Genomic DNA, 20748 nt, shown 5'->3' with positions numbered 1-20748 from the left:
ATCAACACGCGAAATTCCTTTTTATCCATTTTTTTTCGCAGTAACAAAACTTGGTTCACTCAAAATACATTAATTCACAAACTAATGATCCGACAGCTGTCAAATTTATAACTGCGTCTTTTGAGGATTAGAAACTTATTGATTTAATTCTAGTAGCGTCATCTATGTGTCAAGCCGGGGACTTTTCAATTGTTCTGTTATATTTCTATTGTTGACGGGTTATTGTACAACCTGATATATCGAGATACTTTCATGTCTAGATTTCCCGTACTATATTTACTCTCTTTGAAGTTTGCACGTACGTAACGGTGTAAATTTAATTTTATCACACTTACAACACATTTCAGTAAAGCACTCAAAAGAACATACACCGAATCCGTAATTTTCTTTGCTTGAAATTCACCGATCTTTATAGATATTGTTCCACTTCTCGAAGCGGGTCACATATTTTTAAATTAAGAAGACTTTTCTGTTTCACTTACGTTCGTTTCGCGAATTCCTCCTACGGAATTGTTGAGGAGGTAATACAGACGGAAGCTATCAGACACAGCAAATATCAAACGGCTTGTATAAAATCAAATTTCTAGAAACATTCGTTAGACATTCGCTTGGCTTTTGTTAAACTTGCGATAAAATTGTATTTCTTTAAATAATGTCATTTGCGATAAATCACCACTGCTGTGATTTTAAAGCTTTATTTGTTAGTGTATTTGTAAATCATGTAAGTGATTTAACTTGTAGGATTTGGTATTTTAAAGAAAAAGTAACTAATTGAATCAATAACTCAAGCAACAGTTTTGGTTCAATTCTATTATAATGTAAACGAAACCCTTAGTCTAGACACCTTTCTCATCACATCTCCAAGTCTGAGGGAATCTTGAGAATCTAGATCGATTTACATCATAAAACTTCCAGGTCTTTCATAACTGGGTTTACGCTTTGGGGTGCAAGATCTTATAGTTTGCTTGCAAATCCTTGCTTTGTTTATTCAAAACATTCAATTTCACAGTTTTAAACTTCTGGAAGTGTTCAAGCAACAACTGATCATTATGATCGAAATCGCCAATTCTTTATCATTAGTAGCAACAGTTGTACGTTTCACAGGATTGCTGGGTTTTTCCTGTTGAGTTAGCTGTAATATTTTGAGCGGTTATCTCGTACAATTTACGTGGATTTGGTCTTGTCAAAGCCAATAAAAACTAAGAAAATATTTGGGGTGAAGATAATCAAGCTACTTATTACAAAACAACTACGCAAAACAAAATATTTTTAACTTTCAATCAAAACATAAAACGCTATTTCAAATACTGCTAAATATAATATGATGTATAATATAGACAAATGGTATATTATATAATCAAACGCTCAATATAAACGAAATAGCAATGATAATAGAGAACCGTCTTTTGTACTATAGAGTGCTGTAGGAATGTTACATTTATCTTCCATTTATTTTGTTTCCCCTCAATATTGTTGATCCAATCTAGGTTTTTCCTTCTTTCGATGTATTTCTCGGATACATTCATCCGGCGTTCAGTAAGTCTCTTATTTTTTAATTCTTCGTCTTTGTTTTCCTTCTTCCTTTTACTTTCTTGTATCATCCATGCCGCTGTAAATGTCCCCATCAACTGAGTTTTCTCGTATGTATTCTCGACTGGTTGAAATTGAAGTATTTTCGTGTTTCTTTATTTCTCGTCCTAGCTGTGGCAATTATATTATTTTATTAAGAAGTTGCTATATACAGAAAAGTATGTATTGATTTTTTGAATTCTGTCATCTATTTTAATCTCCTGGCTTTCATTACTTTCGATTTTTATACTCATGCACATAAATAAATTTCCTTGTTCTAATATTAGAACTTGAATTTGGATATGAGTAAATAAAAACAAATTTATAAATTTGGTCCACAATTATCATTGTGGATTGAATATGCCTTAAGAAAAATCTATTTGAACAGTGTTGAACATTTTCATTCATTTCAAAAATTTCGGTATTGTTCTGATTTGATTTCGATATTTTCTGAATTGGTACACGACGAATAGAGTTCTACTGTTTATTACAACAGAATCAATTTAACAGTAATTATAATAATGTAGTTATTATAGTCAGTCCTCATACAAATAGTTCGGAAACTGTCTGATTTGATCATTATATTTTCTGAAAAAGCGTTTGAGGAAAGGAAATACTGCCCTGCAATATTCCTGGATGTCTCACAAGCTCTTGATCGGGTTAGGCATTTGGGATTAATCTGTAAGAAGAGCAAATTGTTACCCCGTAACTATTGTATTATGCAATTGCTGGAGTCATATCTTTTCGGATGAAAATTTAGAGTATCGCCCGAAATCGTGTTATCGACATTTAAAACTATTTCGGCTGGAGTTTCACAAGGTATCGTTTTAGAACCCCTCCTGTACCTGCTCTATACTGCTGACTTTCCACAACAAAAAAACAGTACCTGGAACCTTTGCTGACGACATATCTCTGCCTAGGGCAGTAGAAAATGTACAAATCTCAGTCAACAAAATTTGCAAATGGACGAAAGATTGAAAAATTCAATTTAATAGCTCCAAATCTGTCCATTCTAATTTTGCTGTGCTGCGAAATAATAAAAACTTAATTGCATCATTCAATGGATGCCCGAATCCTCAAGCAGAATGAGCTAAATACCTCGGAATCCATCTTGACGGTAGAGTAAATTGAAAATATCATGTTAGACAAAAAGCAAAACACATTAGAACCAAAATAAAACAACTAAATGTTTAGTCGGATACTCTCAATTTGATCTAAAATCAAAGAGGTTGATTTATAAGACAATTATAAAGCCAATTTGAACCTATGGGATGTAAATATGGGGTTGCACAAAAAATTCGCTAGTCATCAATGCTGTCAAAACAAGGTTCTTCCAGGAAATCAGATGAATTTGCGAAGTTATCCAAGATTTCGCCTTGAAACACGAAAGAAAATTACTAAATAATACTAACGTGGAAGCAGTACAACTGCTAAATAGCGCGCAGGATGTCAGGAGATTGAATCGAACCAAACCACAGGAACTAATATAAAGTGTATACCTTTAGTGTAAACTATAGTTATAAGTTATTATAATTTTATAATTGAGAAATACATATTGATTTATTTTCTCGCACTCGTCTTCTTTGCAAATTAATCCAAGTACAAATGAAATGTAATAATAAATTAATTTATAATTAAGATTGTACTAAGTGTTTATAATAAAGATGTTATAAAAAATGCGACGAATACAATCCTACTATTTCATATAATGTAATCAATTTAATAGTAATTGTAATAAATTACTTATTAGAGGAAGACAATAATTAAAATACAATTTTTCGCATGAACATTTCGGTATTTGCCTGATTTGATCGCGATATTTTCTGAATCTTTATGCGACGAATAGAATCCCACTATTTATTACAATATAATCAATTTTATAGTAATTATAACTTTTAGTTATTAGATGAAGACAGTAATTGAAGCACAATTTCTAGATATGTGAATATCTTACTTTTAAATATAGAATTAACTCACCGAGTTATATTTGTATAATAATTGATTGCGTTCCAGATCGCCCGGAAGATGGCAATACAAGACGACGGCTAAGCCGCGCGTAACAATCAGAAAACAGAACGACGAAGACGGCACAAACAATAACGAAGCGTTAGAGAGCAACTTGGCCGGTAAGCCGGAGGCAGGAAGAGGAAACAATGATCCAGCTACGACCCGATCGGATGAATCCGATAGCTTGGAAGGGTCGGAGTCAATTACCTCAATTATCGATGACGAGAGCGCCACCGAGAATAAACTGGATGGTCCTTCGTTGCCTCTGGAAACTATTAAAGTGGAAATTTCGACGCCGCCCGATTTTAAAGACGTCTACTACGAGATTGCGACCATCAAGTCCCCTTACACATTCCAGGTAATGTACCTTCTATTATCCGGATCTAAATTAACCATATCTCATAAATGTATTTCTCTATTGTATAGGGACTTATTTACATCTTTATTAATTCATAAAATATTTTTACTTGAGTTTTAAAACACATATTTATATATAAAAAGACAATGAGGCACAAATACCAGCTGTGTTGATAATTAATCAACGCGTTTTTTTTTGAATAATATGATTTTTTCAATTCATTTTATTTTACTAACACTAAACTCAAAATAACACAAGTGACATGAAAAAGGTAATAGAGATAAACCTCAATAGGGGTCTCTGGGGAAAAGTTTCGCCACGTCCAATATCTAGATGAGGTTAGAATACGTTATTCCACAATATCTCCGGATCCGGCACATGAGCATATTGAGTTCAATTTAGTTACAAAATTGGTAAAATTTTGAAAATAACACATTTTATTTAAAAAAGTATTGAATAAGAGGAAATAATATAATTGTGTGTTATTAAGGTCCAGCCATTCTATTTTTATAAAAACATCATATTACACATCATTATTTTTTATAAACAAATAAACACAAATTTGGCAAATAATTGCTTTAATTTTGAAACTATATATGCGGAGGGAAATAAACAATTTTTTGTTATAACATATTTTATTTAATTTAAAACATAATTGAATAAAATGAAACAAAAAATAATTTCTATAAACATTTCTGATAAAATAAATCAGGTACCCCAACAGTACTGAGAGTGTAATAAAACAGGCCTAAATTTAAATGTTTATTATTTAATGTATTTAAAGTAATCCACAAGAAACAATACTATATTCATAGGACATCCTAAATTACGTCATCATTTTTACTAAAATCAATAAATCAGAATCTACGATCTTACACAAAACATCCGTCAATCATGTCAGCATCAAGAGTTGACCGTAGGTCTGATCGATGACAGTGATCGATGTCCATTGACAAAGACGTTATCCTGGCATAGGTCTAGAAAGATAAAATGAAACATAAATAATAGCCTTATAAAATATTATAGACCTTTAAAAATAACGTACAGTATGTATTTATCATGACAATTTTTTACGTTTAAAAGTCATTTATTGAGATGTAAATTGGTGCATATAACAGCACTATAATATTTAAGTGTTTGATGAGCTTCGATAGCAGGTTTCATCAAATTAAATAGCATAAGTAATGCAATGAAATGCAATTTAGTGCGTTACATGATTAGCGTCTGTTTAAAGTTAATAAATCAACGACACTAATTGGAAATCCAATATTTTATGTAGAAGACTAAACAACAAACAACGAACTTATCAGTTAAGTTAGTTTAAATTAATAATTTGCATTATCACAAATATTTGCTATATTAAAATATATTAATAAATTGACTCTAAGTAACTGAAATCAGGGAAATTACCTTTTTAGCAAAGTTCCGATCATAAAAAGCTGCTATCTTAGAATATTCATCACAGGTAATCAAAATGTCTAGCGATGACAATTTAATTTACTTTGAATCTGCTCATATGTGATTCATATGAATCGATATATCGTAAATAGAAATTTAAAACAATCTCTTGGAGTATATAGTGGTATTTGTCGAAGAAACAAGTTTTTTTTTAATTTGACAGCCTTATGTGCAAAGTCCTTGATATTAAACATGAAATGTAATATGATTATATATATATATATATATATATATATATATATATATATATATATAGAATTATTTTGTCACGATTTTGACGTCCACCGTAAAGGCACACTAGAGTAGTGATGATTATTACGTTATAAAAGATCACTCGGAGTAACTTAGTCAAGATTAGAATTGCAACTACAGAACTTCTGAAATAAAAATAGATACTCTAGAAACTAATTCAAGTAGCAGAAAAAAGAAATTAAAAAAAAAATATACTTGTTTTCTATTTGTATTATATTTGGGTTTGAATTCTTAGATCATTTGCAAAGAATTTTTGTTTTATTCTCATAGCATTCAACAACTTACCCTGTGAGTAGTAGGTTTTTGACGTGATTTACTTTATATAATGATATACAGAAAATCGGTTTAGTAAGTGATTTCCTGTACAAACGTATAAACTAGAACTTAATGTAATTATTGTAAATAACTTAATTGTAATTCTAAAACTAATTCTATTGTAGGTGTCTATTAAAGTGTCTAATCATCCATATTATAGTAAACGTTTTGGTCTGCGAACTTCAGTGACTGAAGACTCGCTATCTGAACTTACTAGAGGTACCCCACAAATCGATAGCATACATCCAAACAGGCTAAAGAATTGACTCATATAGCAATACCTAACTATCTTGATAATTTAGATTTATGGTATACCCTATATGCCAATATATCTAGTTCAACTTAAGCCCAAGTTGCTATATATGTTTCCTCCAAGTTAACGGACGGTCCAAATACATTCGCGAATATTTAACATTATCCGCTTGCGGGAGTTATAAATAATCACTAATATTTACCAGGGACAGATCCTATGCTGACGATTAACCTTCACGTGAGTAGATTTTCGTCTCGATATCCCCTGTATTCAACGACAGGTAGCCTTTGTGCATTTTGTTTATTTATTTTACGTGATATTGAATACTTGTGAGATGATAATATCGCCGTATCGTCAGCATATGTTGCCCAGTAACGATTTTTGTGGTTGAGAGTATAACTCTATGTAGGAGTTATAACAATAGTGGAAATACCTTAATATATTGGATGTATCTCAATATATTCGTCACCCTGTTTCGCGGTAAAATGTCTATCTGTGAGGTATGATTCTGCCTTACCTTATCAAAAGAATGATACACCTTACCTTGAGATATATCGATAAATATAGTGCAATAATATTATCATTTAAATTTTTATTTAATAGTTTGACCAATCTAAGGACTTATTATATGCTTTTATACAGTGTTTTTTTTTACGGCAACCGAATACACCGAAATATTATTTGATTATAAAGCTCTTGATGCAAATTAACTCGCACTGATAAGAGGGCGATAAGTTGCAGCACGTTTGTGAGATTTCTTGTAAAATTGTTCGAGTTATTAAATAAAATCAAGGACATTTCTAATAGAGCGTTAAGAAAGTAATTTATCTCCTTTTCCTCCTCTACAAATATTTCGGAGATTTAGACTGTGTTTACTGTGTTTATATGTTTAGAGAAAACTTCCGTTTTTTTTTAATTGTTTTTGATCCAATTGTTATCACTATGTTTAACGGGTGGATTATGTTGTTGACGCTTCTTAATATTACTTATTATTTTCCAGAGAAAATATTCCATTGAATTAGTGGGCGTTCTTCTATTCTTTTACTTTGTTTATTATTAATTAACTTTGTTATTTCTTTCATCCCTTGTTGTTTTCTTCTTGTGTGAGTTTCTTTTATTTATTTATAGATAACACAAGGTTAACTATTTGATATTCTGCTCTATCGGAAGTTGTATACATTACTGAATCTTCTATTATTTTTTGTTATAAGTACTGCTGTGTTTCTGTTTATCAATTTTATCTTAGATTTGAGTGGTATATTTAGAGATATTAAATTGTGCAGTTTTTCCATAAACAATATCCAGTTAATGTTAGTATTATACAAAGCATACGGTTTAGTTTTGTTTATTGTATTGATTTGTATATTTATTCTAAAAATACTTGTTCTATAAATAATTTAATAAAAGTATCTCTATCAGCAGGAATATCTGTATAATCAGCGAACACCACTTAGGCCAAATACTCGAAACAATACAGCAAAAAGCTTGTGCTGACGTAATTATAATACACAATGTCTTAAATTAAGTTTATTAATATTTTAGATTCACGAGTTAGCATCTAACAGGTAAATTGAAAAGTCCCCGGCCTACCATAGTAAAACAAATTTTTAGCAAAATTAGTTTTATTTATTCAACAAGGGGAATTCAACAATTCCCTTCAAGGGTGATGCACTGATTATAGCGACCCTCCAAGTTTTCGATGCCATTTTTCTAGTACGATTTGTCCTCTTCTTCAAAATAGGCCTGAGTTTCGGTGATCACATTTTCATTCGAAAAAATATTTTTCCCAGCGAGCATTCTTTTGAGATCTGGGAACAGAATATAGGCGCTGGGGGCCAGATCTGGAGAATACGGTGGATGAGGAAGCAATTCGAAACCTAATTCATGGATTTTTGGCATCGTTTTCCACTGCCTTGTGACACGGTGCATTGTTTTGGTGAAGCAGCACTTTCTTTTTCTTCAAATTTTTCGGCGATTTTGTTCTTCAAACGGTTCAATATGGCTATGTAATAGTCGTTGTTGATAGTCCTTCCTTCTTCAAAGTAGTCAATGAAAATGATTCCATACGCATGCCCAAAATACAGGCGTCATAACCTTGCCAGCCGACTATTGTGTTTTCCCAGGCTTTGAAGCGGCTTCATCGTGTACAATGCACTCGGATGACTGTCGATTGGACTTTGGAGAGAAATGATGGAGCCATGTTTCATCCATTATCACATATCGATGCAAAAACTCCAGTTTATTACGCTTGATCTTCAAACACTGCTCCGAATCATCAACTCGTCGTTGTTTTTGGTCAAAAGTGAACTAGCGCGGCAATCACTTTACACAGAGCTTTCTCAAAACCAAATATTCGTGAATGATATGATGTACACGTTCAGTTTATATCTTTAGAGTGTCTGCTTTTCATTCAATTTCAATTTACGGTGATTCAAAATCATTTTGTGGATTTTTTATGTTTTCGTCAGTAACAACCTCTTTTGGGCGTCCACTGCGTTCACCGTCTCTGGTGCTCATTTCACCACGTCTAAACTTAGCATACGAATCCTTGATGGTTGATTTTCCTGGGGCAGTGTCCGGAAACTCGGCATCAAGCCAAGTTTTTGCTTCAAATGTATTTTTCCCTTCAAAAAGCAATATTTTATTAACACGCAATATATAAATTTTTTCACAATAACAAAAGTTGCTTCACTTAAAATGCTATAATTCACAAACTAATGATCCAACAGCTGTCAAATTTATGCACGCATCTTTTGAGGGTTAGGGATAACTAAAAGCAAATGGATTTAATTCTAGTAGCGCCATCTCTGTGTCAGGCTGGAGACTTTTCAATTGACCTGTTACTATAACAAAAATATTTCGCGGAAATGTGTACATAACTTCAGAATCGCGGTACTGAATAATAGTAATATTTCTTATTGTTTTGGTAATGTCATGGCAATATACAAGAGTTGATGCGAAAAGCTTACAGACAATATTTTTGCCTTTAACTCTTATAGTTTTACACTTAAGACAGTTGACAAAATATTGGCAGATTGACCTTTTTTTAAAATATATTTAAATCAAAATAGTGGCGACATTTTGAGGATCAAATTTGTGAATATTAAGATTAAATAAGGTTATCTACTTTAGAAGGCTTATTGATTTAACAAAAGTTGTTCCAGAAATAACTGAATTAAATTAATCCAATTTACGCCGAAGCAACAGGACGTATCCTGACGATGACGTAAAAAAATAACGACGTTACTCCGAAGGGAATCACCTACCCGATTGGAAATTTTAATGATTCCGCGACAATGACCTCGCAAACATTAATTCAGCTTCCCTCTAACAACACTAAAATTGAAAATTTAAATCCCCACCCCGTGTTTAACTCGAAATTGCCGCAATCAAGTTACCCTTCACGCCTCTCAGGTAATGCGATAAAATGGTTGTTATAGAGTGGGAGTATGGGAGCACGGAATATATTGCTTTATTAAAAGTCGTCGGCGAATATAACTTTCCCTGAAAATTTTATCATATTAGGCGAGGTCCTATATGAGATAACATTTATAAGAGGTGCTGCTGGCTTGCTATTTTACGGAAATTTATAGGGAAAGAAAAATTAATTTCGGAATTTTTCGATGGTATTAGGGAAATTCTTCGCCGAACACAATTTCGGTTATTTCCATATAGACTGCAAACAAAAACAGCGGGATTATGTGTAAACATTTTCGGGATTCCTCCATTTATGGCGAGCTTTTATGAGGGAAATTTATTGTTTCGAAATAAAGTTCTCGCAACACCTGTTGGGCGAAACAATCTATTTACTTTTTAGCGCTGGTCGATCTAACTTTAGTTATTATGGATTATTTATTACGATATACATCTAAATCGTAATTTAATCCATCTAAACTATCCACAAAAAGTTATAATGTTGAGATTTTTTTGTTTAGTTTCATTTTGTTTGGCTTTTATTACTGTTAGCATGTTTATTAACACTTCTTTACTCTATTATCATCATTTATTCCAAAGTAGTTCTTAACAGTAGAGTGGGTACAAATGTATTTATTTATATGACTAAAAACGTATTTTTACCATTTTTTAAAATATAATATAAAGTATCTATTTCAGATGAATTAGTAAACCAAATATTCATTTTTAACAAATACTTTGTGATTTTTATTTACCTTATTGTGAACTTAGTTATTTTCCTTGTTCTCTCAAAAAAAGATTTCAGAATAACTCGTTATTAGTTCATGTGAAATAAAAATAAATATAGTTTATTTTAGTAGATGTATAGAACTTGTATTTGATATTAGAATTTTTGGTATAGTTGTGGAGAAAAAGTCCTATTTTTTGACTATAAGTATGCGGTTTTCATGCAATTTTTGGGTATGCTAGTAACAAATCTGAAATTTCCTTGTTTAAACATGCTACTAACGATTTTTGAACTACCAAGAAGTATTTTTAGAGTTTTCCAAATTAACTTCAACTAATTTTTATTGTTTTGAAAGTATATTTGCAAGTTATAAAATGTGATAGGGTTTAGGTAAAACAAACAAAACAATTAATTTGTTTTAAAAACTGTTTTATTTTATGGAAAGTATAGGCGACTCGTTGAATGGCGATACAAAGCAAAACTGGGGGCTCTTGTCTATTAGAAAACAGACTAACCTACCTCACTCGTTCACCCTTTAGGTAATTTAGAAGCAGATGGCCAGATAGACAAGGCCATGTAACATAACCCCTCCCTGCTAAAGAAATGGTCACAGCGATGTATGTGGTCGTTATTCCATCTGGCCATCCAATAGTTATTATAAAAATAGTTTCTGAGCATCGATTGTACATTCGTCAGCCAGTTTGCCTTTAAAGAACATCGAAATGTTACTGTTTTTACCCAAATTCCCATGATATCCCTGGTTTAGGAATGGTTTCTCTAATTTTGATGATTCCATATTCAAATAATCTACGGCTAAGAGACTGAGCTACTGAAATCCATCATTGGTGACCGTTCACCCTGAATCGCAAGCTTCTGTCGAAATTCCAGTAGCAACTTCTTTTGTCCTTAAAATGTCAGCAATACTCTTCACATAACTACACCTAAACACGCTTAAAGTAACTGCGGAACGATTGCCAATCTAAAGTCAACCTTTCTTCTAACCTTGATAGTTCATTTTAATTTTATTTAACTGAATGAATTCAAAAGAGAACAGCTCTATCATCTCCCCGAAAACCAAATGTGCCAGTAATATTTTTTGAATGAGTTAAAAAAAATATTGCTTTACTTGAAAACTGATTTATTCAAGAACTTGACTTGTTGAATGGCGATACAAAGTGTCACTGAGGGTTTTTGTCTATTATTGTGTTGATTTTATTTTCAAACCTGACGATGTAGGTTTAATTTTACAAATCCCGTTATAAAATGTATATTGTATATCTTAACATATATTTTATTAATCATTTTCGAAAAACACAAATTAAACTAAAACTAAACACGATCTTGAGCACCAAAGTTGAAAACTAGCAACAAAGAAGCTGCCAAAATGATATATCACTTATTTTTTGAAAGATTCACGGAAATCAATGGTTGTTTGGGGCTGAAGCATATTCAGGTTGTCTTAGGATGGAACAAATATCTGTGCTTAAAATCTTAAAAAGCCTTACAGATCAATTTCTCTGCTATATTTAATATCAAAATTGTTTGAGAAAATACTGTTAAAATATGTTAAACATTTTATTGCAGAAACACCAAATTTCTGATTTGGCTTTAGAAATTTCCACTGAATAGTCGACCAAGTGGATTAAATGCGTTAAAATAAAGGAATAATACTCTCCAATAACACTGGATATTAGATCTTTGGGCATACCCACAACTTTTGATGTGGAATTAATATCAATTTCTGAAGATTTAAAGTGTCAAATATCTGAGCATTCATACAAACATCAACATACAAAGCTATTTCCATATATATATATATATATATATATATATATATATATATATATATATATATATTCTATGTTTTTATGAATTTAAATATTTCTTAATTAACCTGGTAGAAGTTTTCCTATGTTTTGGTTGATTTCCGTTATATAATATTATAACCATCGTTAATCGTTAATAACCGTCCTGATATGTGGAAGATCACTTCAGTAAGTGATTTGCTGTACAACTTATAATATAAAACTTATTCTAGATTTTATTCTAATTTGTTTCAAAGTCTATCATATCTTATTCTAAAAACTTTTCTAACTTATTCTAGAGATTAGTAAATCTCACTCTATGTGTCTATTAATTAGTTTTTATGGTAGTTTGCGTTTGAACCTATGCACAACACTGTCATCGCGCACATTTAACAATTTGGCGAGTGCATTGAGATGCACTAATAGTCTTTCAGAGTACTTTGCACTAACATTCCGAATCACATTCGTTATGAGTTCAAAGAGGATATCGCGTTGAATTAGTTTGTTGGACACGTAATATGGAGCATCGGCGATGACTCCCAACACGTTATTCTGAAACTTCTGGAGGATATCTATGTTAGATCTGCTAGTAGTACCCCATAATTCAATACCATAGGTCCAAATGGGCTTAAGTATTGACTTGTACAGCAAAACCTTGTTATCTAATGGTAATTTAGATTTACGTCTTATTAGCCAATACATTTGGTTTAATTTAAGCCCAAGCTGTTTGCGTTTTGTTATTATATGTTTTTTCTATGTCAAACGCCGATCAAAATGCATTCCCGAAATTTAAAAAGTTATAAGAATTCCATGTAAATTATAATTCTCGAAAAAGTAAAACATTGAACACTTAATCAATTATAAAACCGACTACCTCGTAGTATATATTTCTTATCAATTCCTCACCCTTCGCTGCTTCCCCAAAAAAAAAAACATATTATTAATACTCAAAGCTCTTTGATGATAGGGAAGATTGCGGTTAGTATGTACATAAATCACCCCCTTATACATTTCCCGACCCAAGTAAGGAATAATTATATTTAGATTCTCCCCATTATTAAAGACAGAACATTTGTTATATATAATCTTATTATATTTTATTTATGAAATAATATCAAAAAATAATTTAAATTTTGGTTATTCTATATTAAAATAAACTCTTCTCATAATATGTTTATTTTACACCAACTCATCGGACACACGTTGTCCTGTTTGAGCTACTATTATCCAATTGGAACTGAACTAAATAAATTTAAAAACATATATCACAGTGTTTATTGTAATTATTTTTAATGTACAACATTATTAGTTTTGCCTTCTGGCGCAAAATGGATGATGTTGATGGAATTCCTTATTTTGATCGAAAAAATTCACAATGAAGCATTAATTTTAATTGAAGTTATATACTTGATGATTAGAAATAAAGGAATAGTATAATTAAGAATGACAATGCCCAATGCACAACGCATTTCATCGTGAGCTGGGACGCGAAACACAATGCGATTCCGAAACATTGAGAGGAGCTATTCAAAGAAACGTTCTCCCTTTCAATCAGTAATTTAGTTTTTAATATCAGTGGTTTTGGCCACGATTCACCATTCACTTGATTTCCTTAATGTTTCTGAAAAAGCCATGTATACTACATGTTATATATATGTTATATATAGTAGATCAAAACGTATTAAAAACCGATATTAAATTAAAGTTTTAATATAAGGCTGATTACAGTGAACTAACTGCAATGATGAAAAACCTTACTCGACAATTTCAAAACTGGATAAACGTTTAGAATTGACTGTGTATTAAAAAAAATTGTCAGTGCTAAACTTGCGAAATTTCAACAATCGTTAAGTGTTCTTAAATTTTATAATTTTCTTTGTTGGAAGAAATTTTCTTGATTGAACAAGTATTAATAAAATATTAAAGAATATTAAAAAAAAATTAAAGAAGATATATATATATATATATATATATATATATATATATATATATATATATACATATATATATATATATATATATATATATATATATATATATATATATATATAGTTATAAAGTATGAAAGTGTTTATAAAACAAAATCTATCAATTTATTTTAAGAAGGCGTCTGGTTGAACGGCTTTACAAAAAGACACTGGGGGTAAAAACAAGTAGAAATCATCCTACAGCCTTACAGCCTACTGACTGCGCGAGTTCTTTAATGATGTTTGCTGGTTTATAATCTGTAATTATTAACAATAATGTAATTTTGTAAAATAAATTTATTGATCAACGATATACACAAACTAAACATTTAACATATCGATGTAGTCACCTGCGTGATATACACACTTTTGCCACCGATTTGGAAGCTTGTATATCCCTTCTTCATAAGAAGTTTGAAGGCGAGGTGTCAATCAATTGCACACATACTCCTTTACTTCTTCATTGCTTTCAAACATCTCTTGTTTGCAAGTGAAATAAATTTTAAAGGGTGCAAACACAAAATTATCACTTATATATCTTACCTAATCAGGGCAATAAAGAGGGTGCCTAAGGGTTTCGTAGTGCAATTATTCCAATTTATTCCTTGTCAAAACTGCGGTGTGTAGCCTGGCATTGTCGCGTCGAGAATGATAGAGTCTCGAATAATGGATTGAACACTTCCATAGCTGATATCAGTTCTGATGAGATGTCTTCAAACCTTAACCGGCGATCACCTTCAATCAGCTCATTGGCCTAACGCCTTCATTGATTAAAAACTTTATGATAATGCGTGTTGTGCAACAGACGAAATTACCTAAGGTTCAATCATGGTTGTACTCCGGAGAGAACCGAGCACAACTGCTACTTACGCCTAGTTTCCTCAATTACTTATTGAATTATTAATTAAATATATACGAAATATATTGAATAACGTTTTTCGACATAACAATTGTTAAACATTATTCAATATGCTCAATATAATAGGGATACTCTATTAATAGTTATAGTTATTGTAGCAATAAGAAAATACAAAAATTTAAATATTTTAATGTTTGCATTTCTAATTTAACGATTTCTGTCGTAGGTTGGCAGCATCAAGAATACGCGTTACGTAACCGTGACGTCGACGTTCGAGAAAAGCCTGGAGAACGCGGAACCGACCCCAACTCTCGCCCCCACCGAACCGTTAACGGAAAATATCCTCGCCACGTCGAGCAATTACGCTAAAGATAACAATTTGGACTCGAGCATAGCGACATTGCCGCCTATTTATCTCGCATCGGACGTCGCCACGCCACCCCTCGAAACACTTACCGAAACGTTCAGCACGACCCAGACGATGTTAAAGACACACATTCTGCCTGTTATCCGTAGCATCAACGACACGACCAGTTCCACGCTAGTTCAGACGTATTTAATAACGCGCCTGGTTACGGCCACGAAGACGCTGCCGCCTATGGACGCGTATCACTTTAATCCCAGCAAGACGCTGAACGAGTTTAACAGTCGACTAGACGAAGCGGGATCCGAGCTGCATCTGGAATTGGAATTCGGGGACAGTAACGAGCAGGATGAAGATGGAGTGCCGAGACGGACGTTACCTGCCGATCTGGACCTCGCCAACGTCGGTACGGACTTTAAACTGCCCGAGACGGATAAGGCGAAGATCGAGAAGGAGTTGAAGCAACGGAAACAACCGAAACAACCGTCATTTAACGAGTTCCAATTCCCGCAACAGAGTTTCAGTCCCGATCAGTTACAACAGTTGGCTCTGCTGAGGTTCTTGAACCCAGCGGCTGCCCAGGGACAAATTATTACGACCTCACGACCGGTCCTGAAGGTGGAGACTCTGTACGAAACCCACGTGTTACCTGTGACACAAGGTCACAACACCATACTGAGCACCATCTCGAAAATAAAAGGCACCTACACGAAAACTGATTTCGAATACGGAACCAGTACCATCCCACCAGCTTTCCCTCCACAACCCATACCGCAAATCCCTCAAATCCCACAGTTCCCTCAACTAAATCCACTGTTGCCTCAACCGCCGATAAATCAACAACCTCAATTCACGGTAACGTCATCTCCAGTGACACAAAACACGATTATCACACAAACGAACAGTAAAGTGTTGAAACTTACTTTCGGAGCAAGAACAGCGCTGACGACCGTATTTTCGACGACCGTCATACCCACAGTTTTAACGACATATATGACCGCTTCCGTGCCAGTTGTCGCGCCCACGGCGGCTTTCCCAGGATATTTCCCGGCACCTTATCCCGCTTACCCCTACGTGGGATAGGCGAAGGAACAGTCGGTATGCGACACGTAATGTGACAACCTACAGTCCCCATAATTTTCAGGGATTTAGTTTAAAATATGAACTGCCACAATGTGTAACGTCAACTTCGAATACTGTCCCCGAAAGTATCCTTAAACGTTTTACTTTGTACGCTTTATTATGTAGTTAATATTTCTAGTCTGTATGTTCACTTAAACAGATTTATAGTAAAAAAATATTTTAGAAATTAAAATATTTTTTGTACTCCAAAATTTTTGCATTGTATATACCTTAAAAATTAATTAATTATAAGTGCTTTAGTCGCAATTATCATAGTTAAATCCTCAGTGTTCATCATGTACATACCTTCATCCCAAAACTCCATCAACTATGTAACCAATCATATAATTTTAGTTAAGTTTAAGAATATAATTTTAATGGTAGTTAATACGAATTTCCATGGAATATATTTAATGTATATATGTATTAATTGAAAAGAAAACGAAACTTTTTTAATTTTAATACTGCCACATAAACTGAACTGATGTATGTTAAGGTCTCTATAGGATATGTGAATTTGTATACTAAAGGTAGTTTTACCAATGAGTTTTATTTTCGTATTTGTAATATATAACGTAGTAAAATAAAACATATTGCATAACAACAGATATTTAATTTCCCAGATATAATAAATATACTGACATAAATTAATAAAAATTATACTGCCGGCTTGGTGGCGCAGAGGTAAAAGGCGATAGGACGGTCCTCCTACTGTTGTGATAGCCGCGGGTTCGAATCTTGCTGGGCCATGGTCGTAAATTTATGTTTGTGATTGTTTCAAATTTGTCATTGTCCTAGCCAAGTAGTAGTAGGAGTGTAAAATTCGACAAAATGATTCCAATCACGCTAGTAATCAGGCTGGGTAAGACCGGATATCTTCTGGGATGATTTCTAAAGTTGCTCTTGTTGTTTTATAGAGAGAGTTGGTCACTCGCCAGACGGTAGGCGTAAGGCCGAGGACCGTGGTTCGGAGCCCACGCTAAAGTGTAAGTCCAGTCCAGATAAACCCATAATTTGTAAAAGGAGACTTTCAAATATATTTAATATATATATATATATATATATATATATATATATATATATATATAATATATATATATATATATATATATATATATATATATATATATATATATATATATAATATATATATATATATATATATATAAATATATATATATATATATATATATATATATATATATATATATATATATATATTGTTAATAATAATATATTAATAATATTAATGGAAGTATAACAATTAATGATTCCAGTATAAACCGGATATTTGGTTATTTATAATGTGTTAGACATAGTATTTCCAACAATGAGACATGAAAACAGTTAATGAAATGACACGAATCTAATAAAAATAGGAGAGCTAGAAACTATAGAAACTACGAGAAGGCATGAAACTAACACAGCAGGACTAGAACTTTTTGAGAAAAACAATAAGCCATGTTCCACTAAACCTACTCCGACCATTCCAAATACTCCATTTAGAGATTTTCCTTGGTATTACTTATGTGTTGTTTTATTATTTACTTAGTATTTATTGTTATATGTATATATATATATATATATATATATATATATATATATATATATACTAGCGACCCGCCCCGGCTTCGCACGGGTGCAATGCTGATACTAAATTAAATACACTACAGAAAAAATATGAACGTTGTATATAAAAACATAGCGGCCCGCTCCGACTTTGCACGGGCATAAAATATATATGCCTATGTCACTCAAGGAAAACATGATTAAAATCGATCCAGTATTTTTGGTTCATTCATTACTGCCCTTGGCCTGCACGCATTAAATTTGGAGTAAAACAATTCCTCTTCCCCTATACTTACTTTGAAGATTTCCTGCTATCTTTGGAATATCTAAATTCATACAATTTTTATTACATTACATATTTTTAAACGCAAATTTTAAATTTGTAATATCTCCGAAAATATTTGTTTAATTTACATGCTGTAAGGAACCATATTGATCTATATTAATTGCACATTGTATTTAAGGTACTTAATTCGATAAGGATTAATGCCGTATTGCTTAAAATAGCTTCGTAAATAAGCCATTTTCTCACGTAAAAAGTAAACAATAAAAATGGTTAATGTGGGTTATCCCTAAAAGATAAACATATACCATCCGGTACTTTTTTGTAGACCTTTTTATGGTGTACAATACTGTAGTACATTAATTTGATCTAACTCGTAGAGTTAGGCAGCGTTTTTGCTAATTGCTAAATAAGCCTAAAAAAATAGGTTAATTTACGACATCACGTTAGAAACCTCTAAAATTAGCAATGTTGCCTTAGTATATTATGCATGTATTATACATATAAACCTTCCTCTTGAATCACTCTATCTATTGAAAAAAACCGCATCAAAATCCGTTGCGTAGTTTTAAAGATTTAAGCGCACATAGGGATATAGGGACAGAAAAGGCGACTTTGTTTTCTACTATGTAGTGATATGTATATGTATATTTGTTATATCATATTTTTCATAATATCAAAAGTTTGTTATTATATTCTATTATAATATTAAATTGTTACCTGTCGCTTCAAATAAATATTATTAAGATAATAAAAATATGCAAAGTTAGTACCTGAATGTTTTTCAACTAGAATGTTAAAAAATAATTAACCAGCATAAAAAATATAAAAACGAACTATAATAGTTATTATTGCAAATTAAAATAGTGCTGATACTTAATCACTTTGTATGGGAAAAAGTTCTAAAAGCGTTTATGTGTTCATTGTTCAAAAAGTGAACTGTATTCCTATATTCATTGCAAATTTTGTGGCCAGTCATTGTCTCATTTATTTTAAATAAATATTTGTTTAGCGATAATTTTATTTTGGACAGTGGGACAATTTTATATATATCTTATTTTGGTGTTACTTATTATTTATAATAGTATAGAAAATTATAATTTAATTTAAAAAATCTTAATGCTTGTATATAAATTATTTTGAAATATCCTATAAAAATTGTTTTGTTTGATACCGTTACCTTCTTATCAACTAAGATTTTAATTTGAATTGATTCCGCTTGAAAATAAAAGGGACTATTGACTGACAAACGATGAAAAGCCTTGTTAAAGACACTGAGTGGAATGGTTGTTCTTTCTGGATTTTTAAGAAAATTTTAACTTTCCCAATGCACAACCTATAGATGTTATATAACGCCACTGATCCAGCACTAGTTGTTTAAAAATAAAATGGGATGTTTGGATTGACTGTGACATGTGATGAGTGAAGTATTTTGAAGGGGTTTTCTTTACAATGGTTCCAACAAGTTATCTTTACGTTAAAAAAACTTTTTTAGTAAATAAGCTTTTATTTTAAACCTTTATTAATATGTATTTATAATCCTTAATAATAGTTAATATTATTTTATTATATAGTATATATAGTATATATTTATATTATATTTAGTATCAATTAACTGGCATGAAATTAATTATCACGAAGAAACAACAGCGCTCAAAACAGAAGCATTCCTTGGAACAGTTTAATAGTGTTCGGACAAAAGTGTCGTAATTCATGTAGCAAATTCACCAAAGCCAGACTGGACATGCCTACTCCACTGGAAATTTAATAAAAATAAAAAAAAATGCGATAAAAGGAATTATGACAAACCGACCTGGAGTCGTTACTCAAATATGATTTTACTACAGCTGTAAGTTATCCAGATGAGTTAATGATAGCCAACATGCTTTCCATTTTCCACCCTTTTAGTCGTTTCTTCAGGAAAGAGATGTGCATTAGGCTATTGATATGGATCTAACCAGATCGAATAAATAGGGAGTTTATGTTAAAATAGAATCGGCTGAACAGCATTTTTAAAAAATTATATTATTAACCTTCCATGTTTCATAACCTAGATACAATCACTGTGTCCGCTGTTTATTTATACAATATTTTTTAGTAAATAATTAGGATCACAGTCATAGCTTCAGTACAAAGTAACACTAAAATTTTTAATATTTGCATAACAATTTATTAAAATGGTTACACTAGCAAATAATAGTTAAAAGTAATAAGCATTTATTAATATTGCTACTAGTCGTTGCCTACTAACTTACAATTTGTCTTTACAGTGACTTAAATCTAGTTACTGTTTTAGAGAGACCCATTGGCACTTACTTAGTTTCTAATAATATAATATAAAACAATGTTTAGTAGGGCTTTTCAGTAATTTTATCATTTAGTAAACTTCACTATGAAACTACACAAGACCACACAATTTGATTTTG

At 31.8% G+C, this 20748-nt stretch overlaps 1 protein-coding gene across 22 annotated transcripts in view; it reads left to right on the top strand.

Moving 5' to 3' along the window:
• The window catches only part of LOC143204875 (uncharacterized), a 347752-nt gene extending 330678 nt beyond the window's left edge, over positions 1 to 17074 (top strand). For all 22 annotated transcript variants that reach the window (XM_076417771.1, XM_076417782.1, XM_076417770.1 and 19 more), the window contains 2 exons: positions 3583 to 3934; positions 15211 to 17074. In XM_076417771.1, the coding sequence (XP_076273886.1) occupies positions 3583 to 3934; positions 15211 to 16431 (1573 nt within the window). In that variant the 3' untranslated portion in view covers positions 16432 to 17074. The remainder of the gene's footprint in view (positions 1 to 3582; positions 3935 to 15210) is intronic.
• Positions 17075 to 20748: the final 3674 nt, after the last annotated feature.

The sequence above is a fragment of the Rhynchophorus ferrugineus genome, unplaced genomic scaffold (assembly GCF_030347505.1).
Source record: "Rhynchophorus ferrugineus isolate W39M unplaced genomic scaffold, kcgeb_rfMv2 rfM11, whole genome shotgun sequence".
In the NCBI taxonomy this organism is placed as follows: Eukaryota; Metazoa; Arthropoda; class Insecta; order Coleoptera; family Curculionidae; genus Rhynchophorus; species Rhynchophorus ferrugineus.
Note: the sequence above shows the minus strand (reverse complement) of the source record. Positions and strands in the feature narration are given on the sequence as shown.